At 44.4% G+C, this 27,704-nt stretch overlaps 1 protein-coding gene and 2 long non-coding RNA genes across 4 annotated transcripts; 1 reads left to right on the top strand and 2 right to left on the bottom strand.

The window, feature by feature from the left end:
- Positions 1–161: 161 nt before the first annotated feature.
- On the bottom strand, positions 162–23,484 carry FDFT1 (farnesyl-diphosphate farnesyltransferase 1). Of its 2 annotated transcripts, XM_020877177.2 has the most exons (8): positions 23,228–23,484; positions 13,696–13,793; positions 12,501–12,684; positions 8,702–8,830; positions 7,750–7,941; positions 5,733–5,909; positions 4,275–4,427; positions 162–1,064 (listed from the first exon to the last, which is right to left on the bottom strand). In XM_020877177.2, exons 1-8 carry the CDS (start codon positions 23,324–23,326, stop codon positions 843–845), a joined length of 1,254 nt encoding a protein of 417 aa, XP_020732836.1. In that variant the 5' UTR covers positions 23,327–23,484; the 3' UTR covers positions 162–842. The 2 variants fall into 2 exon arrangements, with proteins under 2 accessions (XP_020732836.1, XP_020732835.1); XM_020877176.2 differs by lacking the exon at positions 23,228–23,484 and having other exon boundaries at positions 13,696–14,075.
- Positions 18,609–23,221, bottom strand: LOC139039525 (uncharacterized). The gene is made up of 2 exons (XR_011492847.1): positions 22,153–23,221; positions 18,609–21,532 (listed from the first exon to the last, which is right to left on the bottom strand). It is a non-coding gene; the product is annotated as an uncharacterized lncRNA (long non-coding RNA).
- A 44-nt stretch (positions 23,485–23,528) lies between the features above and the next one.
- Positions 23,529–27,154, top strand: LOC139039524 (uncharacterized). The gene is made up of 2 exons (XR_011492846.1): positions 23,529–24,051; positions 25,967–27,154. It is a non-coding gene; the product is annotated as an uncharacterized lncRNA (long non-coding RNA).
- Positions 27,155–27,704: the final 550 nt, after the last annotated feature.

Raw genomic sequence — 27,704 nt, 5'->3', positions numbered from 1 at the left:
CCTTTGCTCCCTTCCTGGCAGGAACAGTGTGGGGCTGGGCAGCCGGGTGTTTCCAGTTTTCTGGGGGCAGCAGCCTGCCACCGTCCCTCAACCACCAACTCCATACCTGAAGTCCCACACCTGCCATGCCTGTCCAGGCTTCAAGTGAACTACCCTTGAGAAACGCTGAATAATTCAATTCTTTATTATAAAAATCTCAAAAACGTTAGCTTTGACTGGAAACCCACCTGCTATGAAGGGACCAACGGCAATCCTGGAACCTAAACTCCCTTTAAACAAGGAAATGATGCCAACTTCACCAGAAGTTGCCTCCTAGGCTTCATGTGCAGCAGACAGACTGCATTCTTAGGAATATTTCCTAGAACTCTACAAATATTCACACCTGCTACATTCAAGTCCACTGGAGGAAACAAAATGATGAAAAAAACAAGAACCAAATGGAAAGAAAACTCACTTCACTTTCTACTGCGATAGGTATTCAAAAGTTGTTTCGAATTAAATACATTTAATTGTAACTCTAGCCTGTATTCACACTAAGTATGATCTCCTCTGCAGGCCCGGATGCAGCCACTTCCCTGATGGCAGCCGTGAACGTCCAGTCCGGCGTCAGTCACCCCGCACAGGTGAGTACAGGTGGCTGAGGTGTCCTTTCCCTTTAATCCTATCTTTTTCTCCACCACAGGTCACAGTTTCTAAAGGTCCAGGCCCACAGAACTCTTTGAGGGATTAAAACAGGAGGGGAGAAAAGAGGAGGAGCCCACATCCATCCCTGAAGAGAAGGTCAGTCTGTTTCCCAGATGGGGGCTGGGGAGGAGGGGCGCTCAGTCTCCAGACCGAGCCAGTCAGTGCTCCCCGGTCTGAACGTAGTCCTCCGTGACCTGGGACATGGTGCTCAGGTACTGCCAGCTCAGGGCCGCCAGGAGCATGACGAATGACAGGTAGATGGGTGAGTAGTGGCTCCGTGAGACCAGCTGACAGTTGGGGAGATTCTGTGTCCTGATGGTGGAGATGATCTGCCGAGTTTTAGTGGAACAGGGATCAGAGTTGGGAATTCTGTGATAAATCTGTGGAAGAAAGAGGAAAACATAATAAATCCTAGAAACCTTATAAACATCTGTGCTCACTTCTTGCAACAATCTGCAACAGCTAGGCATTTTATGCCCATTTGACCAATGAGAAAACTGAGGCTTGGAGAATACAAAAGTAACAATCCCAAACCACTCCCCAGTAAGGCAGGATATCAGCCTAGCCTGTGTGACCCTCTAGCCCTTCCCAGGGCAGCAGGGCTGTCCCATTGGGCTCTATCCCAGCACCTCGAAGAGCCAGTGGCATCCACATTCTTTGTTGACGCTGAAGCAGAGTGACGTGGTGCAGGGAAATGCTACTGCGATGCCGCTCCTGTTCCCCTCCTTATTCACACCATTCCCTCTGCCCAGGAACGCTGCTTCCATATTCTGTCCCCAGTCTGAGCCCCACCTCCTGCCCAAGTCTTGGCTTAAGTTTTTCTAGAACACCCACCCCGAACGCCCAGGTCTGGCCAAGGACCTCCTCGGGTACCTTCTCAGCCATCACCCTTGCTGGGGTGGAGTAGCCAGGGAGGAGGGCGGGAGGGAAGGAGCGCAAGCGTGAGGGTTGGGATGAGAGTTCAGACGTCCAATCCCCTGCCTGCCCTTCAAACTGTGCTCACAGGCGCCACCTGGGCATCCTGCGATAGACACATTCTGACTCAAGAAGGAAAATGCTAGCCCACTCGCAGAAGACATGGATGGGGGGCACAGGACCACGCTCTGAGTCGAGAGGATCCACAGGGTTTGAAGAGCACAGACCACAGCCAAAAGGAAGCTCCACCTGCTAGAAAAAGCTGGTCCTTGCCAAGGAATCATCTTTAGCAGAGAAGGAAGTAAAGTTGCTGGCTGTTTGCCTAAGCATTTGCTTTTGTCCCAAAATAGCTGGTGGAGCTTCTCACCAGCTGCCAGGTAGCCAGACTGCCTTCCAGTGGAGGCAGCTCCAGAGGACGAGGCCCTGAGGAGCAGCTGCCCCGCTCAGGGGGTCTGGGCTTCACTCCACCTCGTCCTTCACACTTCAAACTTGCGAGCCCTGGATTCCCTGCACGTGCACTGCTGCTGCGACCAGGGGCCTCAGGAGTAAACGTCTTCCCGTCTTTCGTGCTCAGCGAGCAGAGACAGGATGCGAGCTAACATCCGGCCACCAGCAAAACGCCCAACAACTTGTGGACTTCATACTAAAAGTCTTCACTTGAAACTTTATTGACAAAATGTCCTTAAGGCTGACATTAAGACCATTTCACATTCCATTCCTTGAGACTCAGAAATCTTCAGTTTTTTAAGTCAAATAAATTTATGGCTATTAATATTTCCTCTAAAATACCTTAAGTTTCACTAGAGTGATTTTAAATAAAATAATCGATGCCCTGGATGAAAGGTTTGCAAATTTTTTATCTTTTTTATATTTATTTATTTGACTGCAACAGGTCTTAGTTGTGACAAGTCAACAGGCCAACATGTGGGATCTAGTTCCCTGACCAGGGATCAAATCTGGGCCCCCTGCATGGGGAGCACAGAGTCTTAGCCCCTGGACCACCAGGGACGTCCCTGCAAACTTTTCTTAAAGGGCCTAAAAAAGTATTTTCAGCATTGTGGGCCCTGTCTGTTATAGCTGCTCAGCCCTGCTGCTCAGCAGCCCTGGGAGCCACAAACAATAACAGGAACAAATGGATGGGGCTGTGTCCTAATATCAAGTCATTTATGAGATCAGGGGGTCAGCCAGCTGCGTGCGGCCAGCCCTGCTCTGCCCTAAGTCAAACTATGAATCCCAACTAGGCTTTAAATCCAGCAGTGATGGAAAATATCTAATAAAATATGAATTCTAATACAGCAATGGAACTGCCTACAACATTTTAAAAACATGATTTTCTAAAATCAATGATCAGAATAAAATTATAAAACTATTCTCTGAACTATAAACTACATAGCATGTTTCTAATTTATATAAAATGGGAACAGTACCTAAAATGTCACTATTTAGAATTAGGGCCTCAAATTTCCTTGATACTAATAGCACCCACCTATTTGGCTGCTATGCCAATTACAGAGTAAGTCCCAAGTAAGTGCTGGCTAAACAGTGAACCCCAATGTCCCAAGTCTCATCAGTAGGTATTTTTTGATCAATGGCTGGACATGTTCATCTAGTCAGTAAAAGAATTTGGGATTTTTAAAAAAACCTGATCTCTTATACCTTCTATAAGTGCCTCACACAGAAATGCAGAGATCTAAACTTGGCAGATTGGAAGACAGAGAAGAAATACAAGGAAAATGTGTAATACGCAATAGAAATCAGAGGAAATCATTTAGAATTTTTAGATAAAACTGCTCTTATAAATCTTATCCCTATCAAAACATAACTCAGGGACTGGAAGGATCAGAAAACTAGGGGCAGTGGTGACCTGTGGGGAGGGAGGTCTTACGTTTTCATCTACTTCTGCAGTAGTTCAGCCTTCAACAAGAACAAACCGAAGCCTCTCGGGTCTCTACGCAGAGGAAGGCGGTAGCCACCCACACCCCCTGTGACAATCAAAAATGCCTCCAGACGCTAGTAAATGTCCTTAGAAGAGGAGGAAACTGAATCACCTCACTTGAGAAGTAATGCTCAGGGACTGACAAGTAGAGAGCCCCAGCCTCTAAGAAAAAGTTCTTTTGAACCAATTCATATATTACACCCTCCAATGCTGGGAGATTTGCCTAGAACAGGCATGCTCTGTTTTATGGGATGCATTCTGGCATATGAAATGAGATCAACATTACAAAATTCAGAAATAGGTGCAGCCTGATGGTTTTCCTTTGTCAAAATCCCCCAGGACGGCTTCTCCACTGAGGTCCTTGCTGTAACATGAAGTACTGGAAGGGGTGTCAGGAAGTGCGGCCTGCAATCCTGGATCCCCTCAGAAGCTATGTCATCAGCCACAGGCCTGACTTCACATGCCTCTGCCGTAAGAGGAGAAGCCTGGTTGGCCTCTAACTTCATCTTCCAGCTCAAATATGATTCTCCTAGGAGCTCCATCGTTAAGACCTGGTTTCCTTTATCCCCTCTGACCAGGGTACCAGGAAGCCCCCAACAGTCAGCTCCCTGTGCATATCCTTCTGGAATAAAGGCCACCAACCTGTGTCTTTATGCCGTAACGTTGCGAGCTTTTAAGATCGTCTACCACCCCTCTGTGAAGGAAGGCTTAAGCAGCAACATGACTGCACGGAACCCACCTCCTCCATGTACTGCTGTATGATGGCTTTCACGGCTGGCATGTTGGTGGCGTCCATCATCAGCGTGACCGCCTGCCCTTTGCGAATCTTCACCACCCCCTTGAACACCTGCTGATTATTGTAACAGGCAGCCAGAGTAGCAATGGCCATGACCTACAGATAATGAGACACAGAAAACACATTCATCTCATTTCACGAAAACATGTGAGAAACGGCACTGTAGCCAGTCATCCCGAGACGGAAAAGAGAACATGGGCAGAGAGCACCAAAGGGCCAAGATGCAGCTAACCAAGAGAAAACACCCATAAAGAAAGCACATCAAGACAACCCCGGCTCCCACACCTCCATTTCTCAGCAACACACAGAATCAAGCACCCTTTGCAGTCCTGAATAATTCTATAATTTAGTCACAAAAGTTCCTTTCTATTTGAAAAAAACACACAATCCAATGTAACATTTTCCATGCTAAGGCAATGAATTATTAGATCTTAAAAACATATATTCCAAAATAGTATCTGAAAAATTTTCACTATTTTTTCTTTTTCCTACAATGAACATCATCATTATACATTAAAAAAAAAAGTACAGGGGGTTGTGGGGGACAAAAGTAGGGTGGGAGGGGGTATGGTCTCCTATACATAAAGGTAAATTATTTCTAGGATAGATGGAAACCTAAGTCCAGCATATGGTTTCCCATGTGGCACAGTGGTAAAGAATCAACTTGCAATGCAGGAAACCCTGTTCGATCCCTGGGTTGGGAAGATCCCCTGGAGAAGGAAATGACAACCCATTCTGTTATTCTTGCCTGGGAAATCCAATGGACAGAGAAGCCTGGCAGGCTATAGTCCATAGGGTCGCAAAGTGTTGGACACGATTAAGCACACACACATATATAAGTCCAGCATAGAGATTTCAGTTCCATCAACTGGGCAAGACTGGTCATTAGAATAAGACTAAACCCAGTTTCCAAATCAGTTAAATCCTGTAACTTTCAGTTAAAAACTGAAATAATTGGTGAAGGGATTTAAAAATTAAGTTTCTAGGTTTCACAGGCTCAGGTTTCATGTTCTGTTATCCCAAGATCTAGGAAAAGGACAGCAAAAGTTAAGTGCTTAATTATGACTTTTTAATAACAGCTTCATCTGTGTTTCACCCAGCACTCCTCATAAAATCTGGAGTTGAAGCCCTCAATTTAAATCGTGAGGATAAGAATCAAAGTAACTAGTTTAGAGTAGCTGACAGGAAAATAGGTTCTAGAAGGTTCCGGAAAAGCACAGACTAAATTAATCTCAAGGCTGAGCTGGGTGTGGCCGCTGTGGGGCAAAGAAAGAAAATACACTAGAGTCATCTTTTAAGGAACTCTCCGTTCCTAAATACACAGACCAAAACAGTAAATGCCTTCCATTATCCCCACCCCTGGCATCCCACCCTCTCCTCATCAGCCTCCTCGCTCCATACCTGTGGAATAGCACAGAAGTTAAATATACTCTGGTTCCTAAGGCGGGACAGGTAGGTGATGACGTCGGGGATGTGGTGCAGTGTGTTGGTGATGAGTTCGTTCAGACACTGCACAGCCAAGTCGATGTTCTCTGGCTTAGCAAAGTCACCCAGCTTCTTCACATACTTGCTCCAAGTCTGGACATATAAGCAGATTAAAGACAAGTCAGCATATGCATAAGGGAACAATGTGCAAGCCACATGAAAGGACCTGTGCGATTAAGAACTATGATATACAAAGTCCATCTTGCCACTGCCTCACCTTTCATCAAGACCGAATCTGTTTTAACCACCACATAATAGCGATTATAACTACACTCAAAAGTCTAACCACAACCAAGAGTAAGTTAAGTGTTTGGGAAAGTGTCACTTTGAGACAATTAGTGCAGCACAGATGGAGCAATACTTTGATGACCTCAGGCCAAAAAGACCTCCTGATTTTCGCAAGGCAATTGTCTACTTCTGAAAAAATAACCAGCTATGACAAAATCAGCTACAACTGCATTGTAAGATAAACGTTAAACATTCTCAAGGCGGCCAGGCCTCAAAATAATTAATGATTAACGTTATGTTCCCAATTCTGATAAGAATATGACTGAACAAGCATATCTCGGGGAAACGAGCCAAGTGTCTACTATAACAACATTACCCTCCTTGATCTTAGTAACTTGAAAGTGAAATAACAGCCTCAACTTGAACAAAAGGATTGGTTTGATGATCTTTAATGATATTATTTAGAGGGTTCTCTGAAGCTAGCAAATACTTTTATTCTTAGGTATTCTTAAGCTTCCTAAAGAATAACACTTATTGTAACTTTATACACTCCCCAAAAGAAATGACTGGGCCTAAAAGGACTAACAGATTTAATGGAAAGTCAAATTTGTTTTCCATTCTTAAACTTGCACCTAAACTCACTCAGATTGATGGTATTCAACTGTCCTGCAGAACGTGGAGAAAAAGGTTAATGAGCACCTATGTAACCATTCGCCAGCTTCAACAGTTACTGACACTTGGCTTCCACCACCCCAGCCCCCAAATTATTTTAAAATCCCGATAATCATTGTATTTATCATTTTATCCTGATATGTTATCATTTAATACTTTATTATGAATTTCTAAAAGACCAGGAACCTTTCTTGCACATATATCTTATCACAACTAAAAGTTAACTAAAGATAAATGTTTAATACAGATTATCCAGTTAGCAGCCATACTGGCCCACTGTCTGACTTTTTCCCACTTAGTTTCTTCCAGTAAGGATCTTAAACAAACAAGGTCCATGCGTTATATCTGGCTGATGTCACTTAGGTCTCTCTTAGGCCTAGCTGCTCAGTTTTTATTTCACTCCTCAATGTGGCCCAATCCGGGAAGAGAACCCTGGCTGGTCAGTGTCCAAGTCCAGTTCAAGGGGGCCAGTCCACTCCAGCTCCTCCAGGCTTGGCCACGGCCCTCGTGGACTCACACACAGTCTGACCAGGAACACCTGTTTGATCTGAGCTCTGGCTTTGTGCTTCACAGATTCTGCCAGTTTCATTTGTGGAGTTGGTGTTTTGTCTGCACCCATTTGTGTTTTGGAGTTCCTGGGGATGTTCTGTCACTTGTGCTTTTGGACACGTTATCCATGAGCTAGGTTTTGGGTACAACTTGAGTTTTTCATCTTTTTTTTTTTTTCCTTTGGTGAGAATCTGGGAAAATCCAAAAACTATGACATAGGAATGAAGCCTCTGAGTGAGTCACGGGACGCTATACCCACCATGGAGAAAGCCTGTCCAAGAGAAAGGGGACACAGCCTGAACCCCTAGATGGATGCAGCCAATCTCCCCGAAGCAAACTAAATCCTACCCTAGTCTACACATTCTCCTGTGTTGTCTAACGGACCTTGATTTGTGTTTCTGTCACTTGCAACCAACAGGATTTAATGGTTTGTTGTCAGAGAGCGTTCAAAATTCTTTCTCCCCAAAGGCCCTGAAGCTGTTACCTCTTGAGGCCAAAACTCTCTTCCTTCTCGCTGGTCTTCCAGATAATCACGGATGATGTTTGTTTTCTGCAGGAAAAGGCCCATAGAGTTGGCTCGCTCTGTGTCTTCGCCAATTAAGGGGTCTTCTAACTCTGAGGCCGAGAAGAGACGGGACAGGCCAATTCCCACCAGCCCAGCAACATAGTGACAGTACTGAAAGAGAGTTTGTAGAGTGCTGTAATAGTGAAGCTTTCACTGAACTGGGATACTAGAAATCGTTAGCTGTGAAAAAAAACCAGCTTCCAAAGAGACTGTAGAAGACCTCATTTTGCTGTAAACACACACACACACATTATATACCATGTACATGTAAGGAGTAAAAGACATTCCAAGAAGGATGAACACAAAAGATTTAACAAAAATGATCTCTGGCTCATCAGAGATCTGTGATCTCTAGCTCATGTGATATTTCTTCTTTTTTTTAACTATATTTTCTATATCTTTATATATATATATATATATATATATGTACAATGCACATGCACTGCTTCTAGAATAAAAGGTTATTGGAAAAATAAGAGAGTACAGTAAACTTTCTGACATCTGAAATTGGGAGTGAAGGCCCTGAGGGAATAAGGAATATTCTAACAGAAAGTAGAATACTAAGTAGAGTTTAATCTTGAAGACATTTTAAGATCTTGCAGTGTCTCAAAACCTTCATTTTGTAAAAGAATGTCATGGTAGTACTTGTTTTCTGGCTTTTCTTTTTTAATATAATGGGGATATGTTTTAAGCTCTGTGTATTAAGTCCTCAGAAACAACCCCGTGGTAACATAAGACTGTGCAGTGTTTATGAGGAGACAGTACCACTGGGTTGTAAAACCACCACTTCTTCTTCATCCTAAACACCATGGTGGGCACTGCGAGCTCACTGGTGCCACCCACACCAACAATGCTCCACAGGGACACGAACCTTGTCCCACTCCCGTTCAGACGTCACGCGCTTATCCAGAAACTCCGCCATCCCAAAGCCCATCTTCTGGCAAACGTCGACAATCACTGTTTGATATTTCTCAGCCAGATTTCGAAACTCCAGGGAGATCTGAAATGGAGGTCATAGAAAAACAGAAAATATGAAACACGTAGTAAAACTGGGAACCAACATGGTACCTACGGATCGTAAAGCAAAGCTGTAATAGAACTTGTTAGTGAAGACTCCCAAATGATCCTGCTATAAGCCTACATCTATGTTATGTTTCTACATACTGAATAATAAGCCCAGCAAACTTCACAAATGTTAAAATAGAAGGGTATAAAAATGCTAGTTTCTAGACTCAAAGGAAGATGCAAAGTCTTATTATAGGCTCATCTTCCCCATTAATGAGAAATGAGATGCTTCAACATAAAACTGGACCTAAGTGTAAGAATTTTAGGAAGAACACCTCATTTTCAGACAAGCCTCATTATAATGAAGATTCGTTTGTGCAGTCTTGGGTGCTCCCTATGCAACAAGCACTTGTGGGTACTGGGGTGCACAGTCGGCAGGTGACGTGCCCTAAGAGCTTATATTCCCCTGAGGAGACCAGACAACCATTTTCCATCATCAGTTTCTGAATTCATGCCATGAAGCTATAGTGTCTTCCCCATTATAAAGGCTACACTTTCTAATTTCTTAAACAACTCAGTTTAGTTCAATCTGAGGCAGGCTATCAAATGTTGGTTTTTTTTTCCCATAGCCCAAGCTTTAATATCAAAAAGTATTATTGATGCTTTTAAAATTCATCACTACTGCATAAGTATCTAGCTTAAGTTCAAAGAAGTGCTTGTAGGTTGTCAAAATACAAAATACCATGACACTTCTCAAATAATATACTATCCACAAAATATGAAAAGTAGTGAACAGACTTTGCTAAGGATCTGAAGAGTGAGAAATACTTGGTCTACATTTACAGAAAGGTTAGAAAAACTCCCTCAGGAAACACCTAAATTTAAGGACCTGAGGGAAACTCAGCTGGTTGCAGGGCACTGAAAGAGCTCAGAAGCCTAAGATACTAAGGATTATTCTGTTAAACCCCTAAAATCTGTAAAATCAATCCCATCTCTCCAGAACTGTTCTTTCCAGAACAGCTGTTCCAAGACAAAGCCCAAAGGCAATTCCCACGTGGACTGAAGCAAACCAGCGACTCTACCAAAGGTCATCTGAATCCCTGAATCTCGGGAGGACCTGGTCTTTCAACAGCTAACTGGGCTGGGTCAGTTCTATTTATAAAAGGGGCAAGGACAGCCAGCTGGGGGAGGGGCAGCTTAGGCTTGAAAACAAACCCTCCGAGATAAACACTTCACTGCTGAATGTGAACCAATTTCAGCTCTTTGGTACTTACTACCTCGTTGTATAGAACATGAAAACAAATGTCTGGGAAGGAGTGACAATGCAGAGCTCTCCATTTTCCCAGAAATCTGAGGGAGGGACCTCTGCCCAGCGAGGTCAGCCAGGAGGTGCTTTCTCTTGTCCCTCCAGGTGATTCTGTTTCCCACCCATAGTACACTTTTTGGTCCCCAGGTCACTCTCTAGTGATGCTAAGTATGAGAAAAGAAGACACCAAAGAGAGCCCACTGTTATCATGGAGAAAGGCCAGATCCCCAGCAGGGGTAACAGGAGCATGTAAACAGAACCCTCCCTAATAATAAACCTTGGGATGTTATGATAAAAACACTTCACCTATATGCAAAGTTTTACTTTCTTTAAAATTTTATTTTTAGTTGGAGGATAATTACTTCACAATGTTGTCATGGTTTCTGCCATACATCAACACGAATCAGCCATAGGTATACATATGTCCCCTCCCTCTTGAACTTCCCTCCCCAGCCTACCCCTCTAGGTTGTCACAGAGCATTGGCTTTGGATTCCCCGCATCATACAGCAAATTCCCACTGGCCATCCATTTTATATATGGTAATGTATATGTTTCAATGCTACTATCTCAAATCACAAAATTTTCCTTTTAACCATCTTTTAAAGGGACAGTAAAGTGTACCAGGAATTGAGTATGAGGGTTCTGGAGGCAGCCCTTCTGGATTTGAATCCTGGTCCTGCCACTTAACTTCACAGGTAATTTCAGGCAAGGGGCTTAAAACTAAAACTGTGCCTCAGTTTCTTCATCTATACAAAACATGGGGAACAGTGTATCATAGACATTACATGTTAAACTCCATTAATATAAAATAAAGAAGATGATGAATTGATAATGAAATGCATTTCATAATTCATAGCTCAATAAATGAATGCTATTGTTGCTATTATCATTTAAAAGTAAGGCTTTGTTATTCCTCAAGCTATGATTGGAGGTAGATCTCTAAGACTACAAGTCTCCACTAGCACCAGGTGAAAAAGATGCACTGTAACTTAACCCATCACACACAATGGTTGTTCTAGAAAGCCTCTGCTGCTCATCCTCAGTCACTCAATCGTGTCTGAGTCTCTGCGACCCCATGGACTGTAGCCGACCAGACTCTTCTTTCTGGAAGATTTCCCAAACAAGAATACTGAGGTGGGTTGCCATTTCTTTCTCCAGGGGATCTTCTGGAGCCAGGGATCAAACCCTGCAACTCCTGCATTGGTAGGTGGATTCTCTACCACTGAGCCACCTGGGAAGCCCTAGGGAACACTGAGATGTTGCCAAATCAAACCTTTATTTGTAAGGTATGGAAGAATCGCTTATTTATGTCATAAGATATGCAAATCCTAGAAAAGTAGGATCTAGGCACATGCATAAAAGAAATCTGTGGAATTTTCTAAAGCTCAAGATTTTAATTAGTACCCACTTTACTCCAACAGAATGGACTACATACCTAATATTTACAGAACACTCAGTATGTACCAGACACTACTCTAAGTACTTTACATGTATAAACTCAATCAGGCCTCACAGCTCTCACTTTACAGAGGAGGAAACTCAGGCATGAGGAAGTTAATGAGCGCATCCAAGCTCACACAGCTGCGGATGACAGAGGTCATCCTGCTTCAGTGCTCACTCAGTCCAGGTGCAAACAGCCCACTCCCTACTCCACAGCCGCCACCCATTGTGAGCCGTACGGTTTACCACCAGACTCAGGGTGCTCCAGGGGCCAGCAGTGTGGCACACCCGGGCTGCATTCGTGCATGCACAGACTGGACAACGCATCTTTCAGGACACCGGCATTTGAGAGCTCTCTCCACAGGAAGAAACGCTGGACTACCAACATCATCCTGGTAACCATAGCAGCAAATAACATCTGCCTAAGAGTTCCACCTTCATTAACTCTTTCCATCCTCGAAAACATACTAGGAGACAGGGGCTTTTAATCTACTTTATAGATGAAGAAATGGAATCACAGGCAGACTATGTGATGCTGCACCAGGTAGTGAGCAAGAGTGTGAGGCCGCCAATCCAGAAAGTCTGGCTTGACGCACCATCGCCACGTTATGCTATGCTGTCCTGAGACTGCTGGTGTGCAGTCCCTGCAGGCTCACAGCTCAGTGGTAAAGAATACACCTACCAGTGCAGAAGACACAGGTCTGATCCCTGGTTTGGGAAGATCCCCTGGAGGAGGAAATGGCCACCCACTCCAGCATTCTTGCCTGGAGAATCCCATGGACAGAGGAGCCTGGTGGGCTACAGTCCACGGGGTCGCAAAAGCAACTTAGCAAGTAAACAGTGACAACCAGGCACACAAGCTGGCTGACAGCCACCCCACCAATCATGCACACGACTGCACCCCACTAGTCCTACTACCGTTGGAAAGTCCTCCAGGACTTGTCGGTCCTTTTCCTGGCTCTCCGTGAACCGCCAGTCAGGCTCATAAAGGTATGAGTGGAAGTTGTGTAGCAGTGGCACTTTTCTTTCTATACTGATAGTCATGTCATCTTCCAGCGTGTCCAAAGCTCGGAGAACCAGATAAAATATGCATACTGCATGGCTGTAAGAAAGGAATAACTACTAATACACTGGAACAAACATTCAAAGACACTGTTTCAAAATCCCATTTCATTTTTGCCAGGCCATTTTGAAAACCCTCCTACACTCTTAACTCTAGAGACCACTGAAAGGATATCCAAAGCTTTTCCTAATTAATGCAACTTCTTAGCTTTCCTTTCTTAGATGGGAGCAATGGACTTCTGTAATTTATAAAAATAAAAAATGTCACTGGATGTCACTACTACTCCCAGAATGAGTTACATTTAACTAATGAAGAACTGTAGAAAGACCAAATGTGTAGACAGAACTATTATTCTGCAGATAAAATAAACTCAAAAGACATAATAACATCTCAAGTCTAAATACTATCATGTATGGCTGGCTGGCTCAGTAGTGTCTGACTCTCTGCAGCCTCATGGACTCCAGGCTCCTCTGCCCATGGAATTTTCCGGGCAAGAATACTGAAGTGGGTTGCCATTTCCTTCTCCAGGGGATCTTCCCCACCCAGGGACTGAACCTGAGTCTCTTGGATTCTTTACCACTAGCACCACCTGGGAAGCCCAAATACTATCATACAATTGGTTTAAGTCATGTATATAATCTGCACAGAGGCAACTTCAGAATAATTAACCCAATATACTAGAAATGCAAAGTAGCCTAAGTGAAACCAAGGAAAATACATGACTGAGCCGCTCAGAGATAGGTCCAGCGGCCAGGACTAAAAAAAGTTAATAAACATCACCCCCCCCCCACCCCCGCCCCCACCCTCCCCACCGCAAACAACTGGGCAGGGACACGATGAGATGGCCAGGTGCCTGGAAGGGCCCAAAGTAAACACAGGCGCGTTTCAACCGCCAACATTTCCTTCACCCACTGGGGCACGTTCTGGCAAAGCCACAGCACCAAGACTGCAACGCTAGGAGTTGTGTCAAAAAGTAGCTTCGAATGACTCTGCAGGCCTCTGGCAAAGTTTTCCTCCCCCAAGTAAAAAACTGCAGCCTCCGCCACTCACCGCATTTCCCCATCCAGCGCCTGGATAACAGCTGCGAAACTGCGACTGGTCTGATTCAGGTACTTGTAGCAAGTTTTCAAGCTGCTGCTGAGCGAGTCCTGCGGGCAGAGGAGACACAGGGCGGTGGGAGACGCGGAGGTGCTGGAGTGGGGCTGGGGCGAGCGGCCGGCTGCCGCGGGGCTCCGTAGCCGGCCGCACACGCCCTCTCCCCGAGGCCGGTCCTTGGACGGCCAGGCGGCGGGAGGCAAGGGGCAGCCGCGCGAGGGGGTGCCCGCGCCCCTGGGTGCCGCGCCGGGACTCAGCACCAAGGTCCTCTTGAAGAGGGACATGGCCTTGGTGCTGCAGGCGACTGCGGCCATGGGAATCGCAGGGCCAGCGCAGTTTTTCCTCCATAGACCCGAGCCGAGCGAAGAGGCGCCCACCGCGGGGCGGGACGGGCTCTCCCTCCCCCGCAGTAGGCATGGGGCTCCCCAGCACCGAGCAGGCGCCTGCCGCCCGCCCCCTGCGGGCCCCGCCCACCCCGCGGCCAGCCCCTCTCACCCCACAACCCCGCCCGCAGCCGGCCCAGATGTAAGCCCCGCCCCGCGGCCTCCGGCTGAAAACTGCCACCTCGCGCCTTCCTGAGTTCCCCTTCTCCCCAGAACCCATAGGCTGTTTAAGGGAACCCAGTCCTCTTTTAAGAAGTTTGCTCTTTCTCCTGCAACGGAGTCTCCCCTCGGTCAAACTTTAGCCAGGCTCCCCTGAATCCTCAACCTTTGTACTTCGGTGCTTATCTTTGCATCGCTCAGCTCTAGCAAGAACGCGGTTAAATTCGTTTAGCCAGAATCCCCCATAACCCATATATGATCACCCTCACTATCTGGCCGGGTTCCTCTTCCCCCACTTATCCTAGCGCCCCGGCCTGCCCCCAGTAAAAATCGATAGGTAGTTCAGGCAGAATGCTCTTTACCCCATAGGTTTCCTCTTAGTAATTTTCCATCCACCCGCCCCTACACTCTGTTCGGAACTGAGCCCAGTTCTATCCTGAAGTCTCTTCCTCTACTGCAAACGCTTTTCTGAATAAAATCTTTTCTGACCTCTTTAACTACTGTCCTGTTCTGGTTTTACTTTAACACCTGTTAAACCTCTATTAGGGGCTTCCCAGGTGGCTTAGTGGTAAAAACTCTTGCCTGCTAATGCAGGAGACAAAAGAAACGGGTTTAATTCCTGGGTCGGGAAGATCCCCTGGAGGAGGAAATGACAACCCACTCCAGTATTATACTGTTATATTCCAGTATATTATATATTACTTATATATAATTATGTATTATAATTATAATATAGTATAGTATATATTATAGTATATATTATGTATATTATACATTGTATAATATATATTATATACTACTTATTATAATACATATTATATTCCAGTATACTGGAAAACTCCATGGACAGAGGAGGTTGGCAGGGTACTAGTTCAAAGGGTCGCAAAGAGTTGGACATGACTGAGCACGCACGCACGCAGGCACACACACAAACCTCTATTATCCTCTGGAAAGCTAATTATTCCTTTTATAAAGATTTCTAATCATCTTTCCCTTTCAAATCAATGAACTGTAAAGATCTTTATGAACTTTATATTTACTCTTCCCCCATGGCATCACTGACTTGATGGACATGAGTTTGAGTCAACTCCGGGAGTTGGTGATGGACAAGGAGGCCTGGCGTGCTGCAATTCATAGGGTCATGGGGTCGCAAAGAGTCAGACATGACTGAACAACTGAACTGAACTGAAGGAAGACAAAAACTGTTTCTTAAAAAAAAAAAAAGCCATATTTTAATATGCAACCATATCAGAAAGAATTGCTGTTTTGTATTTATTTTTACGGAGACTATATTTTAGAGCAGTTTTAGGTTCAGAGAGAATTGAGTTCCCATATACCACCCCCTCCAACCAGTCTCCCTGCACTCTCTTTTTAAGAGAGAAACAGGAAATAATTTGCAATATCTAACAACAAGGGGATTGTTTAAAAAGAATATGTGTGTGTGTGTGTGTGTATATATATATATATATATATATATATATATGTAAATCCCATAGTTACTTTGGAATGTTAACAGTGAAACTTGGGGCCTTGCTGGGGTCCAGGTAAACTATGTTCTTTTCATTTGTGTGTATTTCCTAAATTTACAAACATGGATACATATTCTTTTGTCAAGAGAATAAAGCTTTTTTTTTAAATCATAAGAATTTCACCTTATTGTGAAATTCAATTTAAAATTATTATTAAAAATTAGCATTTACTAAGCACCATATATTAGTAAAATCATTTTGGACATACAGTCTGGCATATAAAAATACTCAGTGAAGGGCTGATGAGTAAATTAATTAATTCAGAGAGTATTTTAAGAGCAATTCATCAACTCCTCTCTCAAAATGTGGAGAGGAAAGACTTCACAATAAATAAAAGGAACAGCTCTTTTCTGAGCTCTGAGCCAGCTCTTCACAAACAACTTGATTCCTTTCCCTGCTCTGCCAAATGCTTCCATCCTCAGCTACACTTAAGGGTTTGGGGGCTGATGTCAAAGTTAGATTGCACTCCTTCTGAAGAGCAACACTCTATAAGAACATGCCCCTCCTTTCCAAAAACGCCCTCTCCTGTTTTAAAAGCGACCCAGGTCACTAAATCACTTCTCATCTTCTGCCATCAGTCTTTTTCTTGGCACCTATTTGTTTCAATACATCTGTAACAATTTCCTCAAATTACCAAGAAGATACAGGGAAGATATAACTAAAAAACACACTATGGAAAAAGTCACTGTTACAAACATTTCCACTGCTTGCTTCCTGTGAGCTAAGGGGGGCTGGGGGAGGGAGCGGGAAGCTGTCCCTTGAGCCTCCTGCTGTTCTCCTTTGCCGAGATGAGCCTGCTCCCAAGAACTCTCCAGGGAGAGAGAAGAGGGATGAAGGGCATTGAGGGGAAGAGTGTGCAGCGGTGAGAAGTACAGGACTGTCCTCCCAGGACACAAGTGGACGGTGACCAACCTTCCCCACAGCCTTCCGTTCAGACTTCATGCAACAGAGGTTTCCTCAGAAGGGAGGGAAAACCCCACAAACTTGAGAACTGAAGTTACGAAACAAGTGTCATAACTACCACTTATTGGGCGGTAACTATATGCCAAGCACAATACAAACAAAATCCTTGATCCTTACACAATCCTTTAAAGAAGATATCATACAGACCTGCAGTCTACCCAAGGACTTCAAGGCCAGATGTGTAGCAGAACTCAGAATCTGTAGTGTTTTAGAAGACAGGGAATAAAATGCATACATATCCTGTCTGTGGAGTGGCTCCCTGTAACTGGGATTATGAACATTTTTTCAACAGTGAATATTTATCCTAAGTGGGATGACTTTAAATCAAAGCACATTATACCACCAAAAGACTTTGAGCCAGACTTATTAAAAACCCGTTTTTAGACAGTTTTGGAGTTGGGAAATTGTGACTGAGAGATTGTGAGCCACTATGTCTATTTTATGGATGAAGAAACTGTTGCTGAAAGTTAAGTGACCACAAGTAATACAGTCAGGATTTGATTTAATAGAGAAGATGTTAGTCTAAATAATAGTATTTAGACTTGATGGAAGCCAGAACTTCATGATTAGAAAACACTTTTTCCATTTTGTGCTAAGTGACGTCACACAGCATGCAGCTGGCAGTATGCCTCCAGATTTATTGATGTGCTTCTAAAAATTCAGGATAAATCAAGTTTAGGGAACCCTGAACTCTAACAGCCAAATCTTTCTATGATTGAAATAATCTCAGCCCTCCAGGTCTGCTAAGTATTCATCTTTCTCTCCAGCATCTTTGTTACCTAAGAGAGAAACTAAGACAATATTTAGTGAAGAAGTCGTATGTGGCCCTTTTCTGAAATTATTTGCAAATATTTTGTTATTAATTTTATGGGCTTCCCTGAGAGCTCAACTGGTAAAGAATCTGCCTGCAGTGCAGGAGACCCTGGCTCGATTCCTGGGTCGGGAAGATCCCCTGGAGAATGGACAGGCTACCCCCTCCAGTATTAATGGGCCTCCTTGGTGACTCAAAGGGTAAAGAATCTGCCTGCAATTCGGGAGACCTGGGTTAGATCCCTGGGTTGGGAAGATCCCCCGGAGGAGGGCATGGCAACCCACTCCAATATTCTTGCCTGAGAATCCCCATGGACAGAGGGGCCTGGTGGGCTAGAGTCTATGGGGTTGCAAAGTGTCGGACATGACTGAGCGCACACACGTTATTATATATTTGTATTTTGAGGGGGGAGAAAAATTCTGTTCCCTATTATCAGATGCTGCCAGGCATCTGTGACCCAAAACACAAAAACAGTCACTGCTTTACAATCCAAGATATACAGTTTCTGGAACACCTCCCAGGACAGGTAATTCACTACCTCTGGAGACTGCCCACCTCAGTTTGGTTTTTCACTGTCCCATAGGTATTCCTGTTTTCTCTGAGGTACATTCAGCCATTTAAAAAAATGCTTCATACAGATTAAAACTGGCTCAGAAAACCTACAACTAACAAAATAATCCCTGGAGAAGGAAATGGCAACTCACTCCAGTAATCGTGCCATCACTCCAGTAATCCCATGAACAGAGAAGCCTGCTGGGCTACAGTTCATGGGGCCGCAAAGAGTCGGGCACAACTGAGCCACTGAGCACAGTAAAATATCGTGCTCTGTGCTCACCAGACCTTAGAGCTAGGAGAGGCAACAGTCCGGATCTCACTTTTCAAAAAGTTAAAAAGATGCAAGGTAAGTGTCTGGACCCAAATCATAACCTTATAAATGATGTCCCCTGACTCCAAACATTCAGCTCCCTTGTCCTGCTATCATTTCTTCTTTGTAGTACTTCTCTCCACGTGAAATACTATATATTTGCTTTTTTTTTTTTTCATTCTGTCTCTTCTACAAGAATGTAAGGTTTGTAAAAGCAAGGTCTTCACCTATTTTGTTCACTTTAATCTCAAGCTCCTAGAACAGTATCAAGCATGCAACCAGTGGTCCCATGTCTGTTAGATGAATATAGGAAAGAAGGAAGGGAGTAAGGGAGGGAGGGACTATACAGCAGAATTGCAAAGAATTGGAAAGGGAAGAAACCAGAAATTGTTGTGTGCCTGTGATGTGTCCGGAGCACACATGACAGTGTTGGGATGTGATCTGCTGTCTGGGGCCAGTCCAGACCTGTGCTCTTTATCCCGGGGTGACCTTCAGAGTGGAAGCAGGAAGGTCTTCAAAATTCAACCACTTTATGTCACAGTTTTATAACCTGTAAAATGGTAGTACCAATAGCTCTTATGTCTTTAGGGTTGTTGTCAAGATCAACTAAGTGTGGTAAATTACAAAATGGTCATAAAGTTTGTGGCTCTTTCCATCAGAAGGAGTCTTTCTCTACCTCTTTGCATGTGGGCTCCCCTTTTTTTGGCCAATAAGACAGCAGGAACTGTGAGTCAAGCATAAAGCTCAAGAGTGTGTGCACACTAGGGTTTGCACAATTCCAATCAAGAGCAGAGAGTTCCCAGGCCAACAGGCTGCATGTGACACAGAGTCCCCAGCCTATGTCTGTAAATCACACATGGTCCAGCCACATGCCAACTGGCCAACTGAGCAAACCCGGTAGAAATCAACCCCAAGTTGGAACAGACCAGAAGCCCCCAGCTCTCCTAGAGAACTGTGAACTAAATAACAGGTGTTATTTTAAGTCACTGAATTTGGTTTTTTAAATTATAGTGAAATACATTGTTGTTTAGTCACTAAGTCGTTTCCAACTCTTTTGCGACTCCATGGACTGTTGTCCACCAGGCTCCTCTGTCCATGGGATCTTTCAGGCGAGAACACTGGAGTGGGTTACCATTTCCTTCTCCAAGGGATGGTCTAGACCCAGGGATCTAACCTATGTCTCCCACACTGGCAAGTGGATTCTTTACCACTAAGCCATCAGGCAAGTCGTGGTGAAATATACATAACATGAACTTGACCATCTTGACCATTTGTAAGCAGGCACTTCAACAGTGTTAAGTAGTCATACTATTGTGCAACCAGACTCCAGAATTAGGTAACCCTGTTTTGGGGTGGCTACCCAGTGAAAGCTAACTGATAATAGACTTCAAGTCTAGCACATAGAAAAACTCAAATGCTGTCTATTATTAATTTGATTAGTTTAACTCACAGTATAATCCCCTAATCCCATTCACCTGCCAAATTACTGTTCCCAAAATACTGCTTTCATCATGTCACGGGTGCATTTGACCACTGCCTGCTTCCACTAACACAGCTCAGCTCCAGGATTCCCACATGCACCCACTGCACTTCATACTTCTTTTTTTTTTTTAAAGTTAATTTATATTGGAGTACAGTTGCTTTACAATGTACCTCTTTTTTTTTTAACAATTTTTTCTAAATCCCTTTATCTATTTATTTTTTAAAGCATTTATTTATTAACTTAGCTGTGCCTGGTCTTAGCTGCAGTACATGGGATCTTTGGACCTTAATTGCGGCATGTGGGATCCAGTTCCTTGTCCAGGGTTGGAACCTGGGACCCCTGCATTGGGAGCAAGGAGTCTTAGCCACTGGACCGACACCCTTTACAATGTACTTCTAACTTGGACTCCTCAGCCCCACACACTGTGCACAGTCTTACCAAATGACATGGCTCATACTGGCTTTACACACGGATGATCCTCACCACTAATCTAAATCTAATACTTCTTCAAGGCCCTACACATTACAAAGCATTTTTTCAGAAAACTTTTTGCTGTAAAATGGTTCTACTTCACTAAAATTTCCTGAAATCTCAATGAACTTAAGATGACTTGGCATTTCCTAGGTTAACTTTTTTTTTTTTTTTGGCCAAACTGCACGTGTGCCTGGGATCCCAGTTCCCCAACCAGGATCAAACTCTCGCCCCCTGCACTGGAACCTAGGGAAGTTCCCTAGGTTAAGCTTTGTACACCTGTACATCAGGGATGAACTGAGGGTACACAGTTTCCTGTCTGTGTCCATCACACAAAGTGTGTTCAGCTTTCAGCTGAATCTGCACCACCCTTTGCTTAATGTGAATCTGTTGCTCATCACCTTAATGACTGTCAGTATGATGGAATCAAAAACAGTTTGTTACAGTATTTTCAGTTTTTCTCTCTTCACTTAAAATATTTTAGGGACTTCCCTGGCAGTCCAGTGGTTAAGACTTCAGGCTCCTAATGCAGGGGGCATGGGTCTGCTCCCTGGTTGGGGAACAAAGATCTCACAGGCTGCAGAGCATGCTCTAAAAAAATAAATAAAATAAAAACATTTTATAAATAAAGTATATTTTTAAAAATTAAAGCAATTATGAGTTATGTTAATTAGAAATACAGCATCAATAAGAAAGGAATTGAAAGTTCTGAAATAACCAGATCACACCTAAGGAATATTGTTCAGTTTTGAATACTAGACTTTAAAGTGAGAGAGACCAGGTTGGCTAATGACCTGGAAAAAGTAACATATAATGAATAACTACAGGCAGAACACAGAACATTTGGCTTGTTTATCAGTATTCTTGGAGAGAATGAGACTTGCCTTAAAATACTCAAATGGCATATTACAAAACAAGGATTAGACTCTCTTGACTCCAGAGGGTGAACCAAGAGTAAAAGTTCAACTCTTGTTAAGAAACACTTTGTAAAAACCAGAACTGTCTGGACGGGGCCAGTCTCCAGAGGTAGTGAATTACCTGTCCCAGGAAGTATCCAGGAAACTGTACATCTTGGATTATAAAGCAGTGGCTATTTTTCTGTTTTGGGTCACAGATCCCTGGCAGCATCTGATAACAGGGAACAGAATTTTTCTACCCCCTCAAAACACACAAATATACAATAAAATAAATATTTCCAAACAATTTCAGGAAAGGACCACCTACGAGCTCTTAGCCAGAATCTCCTAATTAAACAAGTATCAACCAAGGCATACGGGCAATTTAAGGCGGTATTTCCTTTAGGCATCCCTTAAAAAATTAACCCCCATCCCAATCAGAGGTGACTTTTCCCTTCTGTAAATTTCTTTAGGGCATGTACTATATATATTCTGCCATAGTTACTTGAGTTTCTTTTGTTTTCAAAGCTAGCGGTCTCTTGAGGGCACTGCATCAAGGTACATCAAACAAGACTCCTGTTCTCAAACAGCTTAAAATCTGGAATCAAACAGACTCTTAACTCTGAAAGGGACTTTGGAAACATAAACCTATCCACAAATAACCAGGATAAAAGACTATGGGGCTGATACAAGATTAAACAGTGCTAGAGAAAATGGTTGAGGGAGGGTCAGAGGTAACATGAAAAGGCATCTCATTATGGTGCCTGCCTAAGTTTTCTATGAACAGTTTTATCGACCCGACAAAACAATGAGCTCTTTGGGTGTCTAATTTGTCTACAAATGTTATCCTACCCTTCTGCCCCCAGCATAAAGCCTAAAAGAGAATAGATGTTTAATAAATATCTACTGAGTGGTCAACAGAGGTAGCATTCACAGAAGCTAGACTATGAAGGAGAAGGATTCTGAGTTACATCACAAAGGGAAAATTTTTCTGATGGAAAATTACAGTATTTAAGGACAACTAAGAGTAGATTTAAACAAAGGACAGTATTTGTGATGTTTCCATTGGGGAAAAGAATTTATAACTTTTGATATAACCCCACTAATTCAGTTGAATGTGTCTATTCATTTAAAAATCACTTAATGAGTTTCTTGTTGGAATAAATACCGTATTTATTCATTGTAAATTCACTGAACAAAGGGTACAGGAGTGAGGCAGATGAAATATAAACAAAACCAAGTCTGGCCTTCAAAGAGCCAACAGTGTAGCTAATCAACAGACAGACAGACAGAAAACTAATTAGAACTTGCAAGAGTAGATAAATGTTCTAAAAAAACTGAGGGAGCACAGAGGACGAAGGGACTGCTCAGACTGCAGGAAAGGCGGGGGAGAAGCGTATGGAGGTGGTGCAACTGAAAACTGTAAGAATGAGTAAGGTTTCATTCCAGAAAAGGTATTCCTGACGATATTTGCACAGTTCATTATGTTCACAAAATTCTTTCACACGTCCTCTCCCATTTAATCTACCCATGTAGTCTCGGTTGTGTAACCCACGTATTAAAACACATAAAAAAATCAATCTCAGGGACAGAACGGAATGTGAAGCCAAACTACTTGAAAACCAATGTCTTGAACGAATACACACATTTTAAGCAGCAAGACAACTTGGGGGTTGGGGGAATGCCTAGGAGACTAAGGGCAGCCGAGCCAAATATTGGGGTAACGGAAGGTGTACCAAACTTGGCAGGTGGGGCCGCCTGACGTGATAGGGGTCTGCTCCCCGGAGGGAAGGAGGGAGTTCGAGGGGTCTGGCACTCGCTGGCCGCAACCTCTGCGCTCGATTCTGGGCCCTGCGGGTCAGACCCAGAAGTCAGCGGTCGCGCACAGCCTCCCCACTCCGCGGGGATGCAGGGATGCTCAGCCCACCTGGTCCATTTTGGGTATCACCTTCCGCCGGCCCCCCATCTGGAAGCGCAGAAGGTTGTAGAACTCCTCGGGGTGCCCCAAGCACTTCACGAACTCCATGCTGGCGGCAGCGGACGGTCGGATCCCTGAGCTCACCTCGTCGATACCTCAGCCCGGCCCCTTCCCGCACTCAAGGAAGGATTAGGCTGCGGAGGTGCGGTGAGAAGGCGGGGCGGGGCGGGGCGGACGCGGACCCAAACCCAACGCGGCGCCGGCGCCACGCCCATTCCCCCACCAACTACAACGGGCCTCCAGCTCTCGCGCCGCTCCCGGTGGGCGCGCGGGGTGGACTGACGGGTGTCGATTGGCTAGGGCCGCTCGCACCAGTAAGACGCTGGCCAATCGGTGGCGGCATGAGTCTGGCGTGAGGACCACATCCTAGAGGCTAAATGGAGGGTGAGAAAGGGGCGGGAGAGCGGGATTGGCGCTCGTAATGGAGGCGGGCCTTTGTTTTCCTCTACTTGCCCTGCGCGGATCTGGGGCAGTGAACCCTCGCTTTGCGAAACCCCGAGGCGGAGCTCATGGCGTTGGAGACCGGCACCGGCCTGACTTCATCTTAAAGCCCAGCGGGTGGGAGTCCAATATGATTGTCAATAAGCCCTCCACATGTTCGTCTGCCGACCAGATTTGCTCTTCCCGGACGCACTCGGCGCAGCCGCACCTAGCTGGATGGGATCAGCCTGAGGCTGCCGAGCACACTTAAATTTAGTCCCAGAAAAGGATTTTAAGAATCTCTACACCGTATCCAAAGATGATATGGAAAGTGCTCTCAAAAGCCCTACAAGGTACTTGCTATCCCAGCCCCCAACCCCCGTATCTATTTTAACAGCAATGATCCTTTTAAAATGTTAAGGCAGATCAGATCACTGCCTAAAAACCTGCAGTGTCTCTCCATTACATTCATAAAAGCCAAAGTTCCTATGAGAGTCTAAAAGCTTTATGTATGAGTAGCGCCCCATCCTCATTACCTCTCTCACCTTTATTTTCTGCCCCTCCCTCCTGTTGTCTACAGTTCATTTTTCCTGCAGTATTTACTCCCACCCCCAGATATGCAGTTGGCTAACTCCTTCAAGTCTTTGCTAATTCATTTAGGCCCACACTGATCACCCTGTTTTACAGGGCAGCTTGCCCCGATTCCTCCCCCACCACTGCTGATGCCCCATTCTGCTCTAGTTTTTCCCTTGGACTCTTTAGATAGAAATTGATAAGAGGCCAGAGCAGGAACTCAGGCAAGGCTTTACTGGGACACCAGGGGAAGAAAACTAGTAGTAGGTTCCCTAGTTCATTCTCTGTAGGGGGCCGAGCTTGTTCCTTAAATGGGGTGAGGGCAGATCGGTGGGTGGTGAGTGGAAGCGGAGGGCGTGGCTTAGGTGGTTGGCTCACCCTTCTGATGGTGCTGTGTGCAAGGATCATGTAGTACCTGCTTTTGTTCTTGGCACCTCAGAAGTGCTAGTTGGGTTTTGGTCTTATTGTATCTTATTGTTCATGTGGAGCCCTGTACCAAGGTCACAGGATAAAAATCTCTGGAAGTGACCAAACCCCATAGCAACTGTTGCCCTCAGCCTCCAGATCTACACCAGCCAGTTTTCTGACCCCACATTACGTAAAGTGCCCACCCTACTCTCCACCCTATAGCATCCTAACCAATCACCTAATGCCACCATTCCGGTAGGAATTTTCTGTCTTGAGGCTATAAAAATTGGCTGCTAACCTGCAAAGGGTTCGGTTCTCCCTTGAGCCAGCCCACTGTTCTAACAGCATCTCCCACTCTAATAAACTTTATTCTCCTCTCATTCTGCCTCCTATCTGGAAATTCTTTTCCAACCCACGCATGGACCACAACAGTTCATAATTTGCCCAAACTGCCCAAACATGCAGTTATGTTTAGTCCCTTCTAGTCTCTCTGCATTCTGCTGCTTGGGGAGACATCTGTCCAGGTCTAAGCACTACAGTTAAGGGTCCAGGTCCTGGCCTATCTCAGTACTGATTACATTCTGATATATAATATATCATTTACTTATGTTTAGTGTCTGTTCCTCCTCGCTAAACTGTAAGTTCAACAATGACAGACCTTTGTTTCGTTCACTAACATAGCCTCAAGTCTTACAGTGCAATTCTTTGATGTCCCCTGAACACTGCAAACTTAACATTGCCCCTAACTGGAATCTCTCGCATGTTGAAACTCCTCCTTCTCCACTAACAGCCTCCCGGTTGCCTAATTACAAAATCCACAAGTCATCCCTAAGTCCTCCTTGCTCTCCCTACACCCAGTCATTCATCAAGTCTCTGGAGTCCAAGAAACACACATCTCTTATCTTAATCTCTGCTCTATCAAGGTTCAAGCCCCATCTTCTCTCTCCAACTATTTTGAGGACAGTTTCCCATATCGCTCTCTCCATCCAATCCCATGTGACAGTTTGGGTAATGCATCTAAAACATATATTTGATTATATTACTCTCTTGCCTACCATCTTTCCATTTCATTTTATAAGGTATTATGATTTTAATTAGCTTAAGGTGAGACCCTGTGGGCTTTTAGACTTTGGTTCCATGAATTAGTCTGGCAACACAGAAAAACGAACTGAAGGGAGTTTTCACAGAGAACTCATGTATCCACAGTTTAGTTTCATCTTACCTGATGTTTGGTCCTGCTTGAAACTCTTGTCCTAAAGGAAATCAACCCTGAATATTTATTGGCAGGGTTGATGTTGAAGCTGAAGTTCCAATACGTTGGCCAGCTGATGCAAAGAGCCAACTCATTAGAAAAGACCCTGATGCTGGGAAAGATTGAAGGCAGGAGGAACGGGATGACAGAGGATGAGATGGTTGGATGGCATCACCAACTCAATGAACATGAGTTTGAGCCAACTCCGGAAGATGGTGAAGGACAACAGGGAAGCGTGGCGTGCTGCAGCCCATGGGGTCACAGAGTCGGCCACAAGAGTGACTGAACAAGAGTAACAAAAACTCCTGTCAACTTGTAACTTTATATCTCTACTTGCATACTGCTTTTGGCCAGAAAACACAAAGCTAAGAGTTTTAGCACTCCCTCGCTTCCCTGTTACAAGGATCCTGTAGGAAACATTCCCTTCTTTCAATTTTAAATTCCACAAAGGAAATGTTTTCAAGAGAAAAATCGAGGATTCTGGCATAGAATAAAAATTCCCTCATCATTTGGCACCTAAATTCCCCTTGAATTTCAGCCTCCTATTCAGTCACTGGACTACTCTGAAACCTTTTTTGAAGCTTTTTTGAAGCTCCCTGGCCTCTCCTTTGTCTGTTCTTCAGATTTACCAAGCATCCATTGAACACCAACAACATGGGAGACACTGGGAATAATGATAAGGTGGATGAGGTTCTGCCCCAAAGAGGGAGAGGCAGAAGTCCAGTCCAGAGTAAGAGACAGATGTGTCTGACGTGGTGATGTTGCTGTTCACTAGAGACATACCTGGAGCCTCATCCAGTTCCCCGTCTGATCCAGGTGCCCAACCAGAAACTGAGTATGGACAAAGGGACAATGGCCAGAGCAAATAAGATAAAAGAATTCTTACCCATAACCTCTGCACCAGTCAGCCTGGAATGGTCAGGACTTGATCAACTACTTCTCTATTTTTTGTCCCTGCTTCCAACTCAGGACCAACCACAGAAAGCCAAATATATTCCCCAAACCAGTCACATAAGACACCCCCACTTCTAGTTAGCTTGCTTCCAGCATCCCATTGCCAACCTCCTCCCATCAGAGCAAAATGATGGTTTTTTTTTTTTTTTTTTGGACTATAAAGCCTTCCCACTCCCTGCCTGCCTGAGTTTCAGCCACATGCCAGTGATGGGGGCTGAGGCCCTTGCTGTAGCACACTCTGAATAAAAAGCCTCATTTGCTTGTTCTTATTCCAGTGGACTTTTCTATTTCCACAGACCTCATTACTTCAATCATGTTTACTGGTTACTCTCATCCTGAACTTTCTGTATGCTAAGTATCCTTTGTCTGACTCTTCACCTCACCTGGAACCCCTCGGGGTCAGGGACTGTGTCTAACAGGGCACCTGGCACAGTACTAGCCGCATCACAAGTCTCCACTACTTTTTATCGAGTACCAAGGCTTGAAATAAGAGACTGTATTGGAACTTTTACACCATGGATAGGCACTCACCTGGCCCCCACCCTGACACATAAAGCACTTTTTCGTAACCTACTAAAATGCTTCCAACACTCTGTTGTAACAAGCTGGCCTCCTCCTACTAGCATAGAAGTTTTCTTGTCTTGTTTATCATTGTATTTCCAGACCTAGCATTTAGGAGGCATTTACGAAATAATAACTGGGAACTCTCTATCCCTTCTCAGTGTCTATCCTGAGAGATTTGTACTTTCCTTCTCTTTAATAAATCCTATTCACTTGCTATCATGAGTTTCTGCATGTTCATGAAGTTCATTCTTCAGC

The sequence above is a fragment of the Odocoileus virginianus genome, chromosome 18 (genome assembly GCF_023699985.2).
Source record: "Odocoileus virginianus isolate 20LAN1187 ecotype Illinois chromosome 18, Ovbor_1.2, whole genome shotgun sequence".
NCBI lineage: Eukaryota > Metazoa > Chordata > Mammalia > Artiodactyla > Cervidae > Odocoileus > Odocoileus virginianus.
This window is presented reverse-complemented; position numbering and strand designations above follow the sequence as displayed.

Excerpts from the sequence above, each read along its gene's own strand:
- FDFT1 (XM_020877176.2), bottom strand. The coding sequence starts at position 14,054 with ATGGCCGCAGTCGCCTGCAGCACCAAGGCCATGTCCCTCTTCAAGAGG. Across the intron at positions 5,910-7,749 it reads GAGAGTTTTGGCCTCAAGAG|ACTTGGAGCAAGTATGTGAA; the intron begins GTAACAGCTTCA and ends TTATATGTCCAG. Across the intron at positions 4,428-5,732 it reads ACTTCTGTGCTATTCCACAG|GTCATGGCCATTGCTACTCT; the intron begins GTATGGAGCGAG and ends CATTATCTGTAG.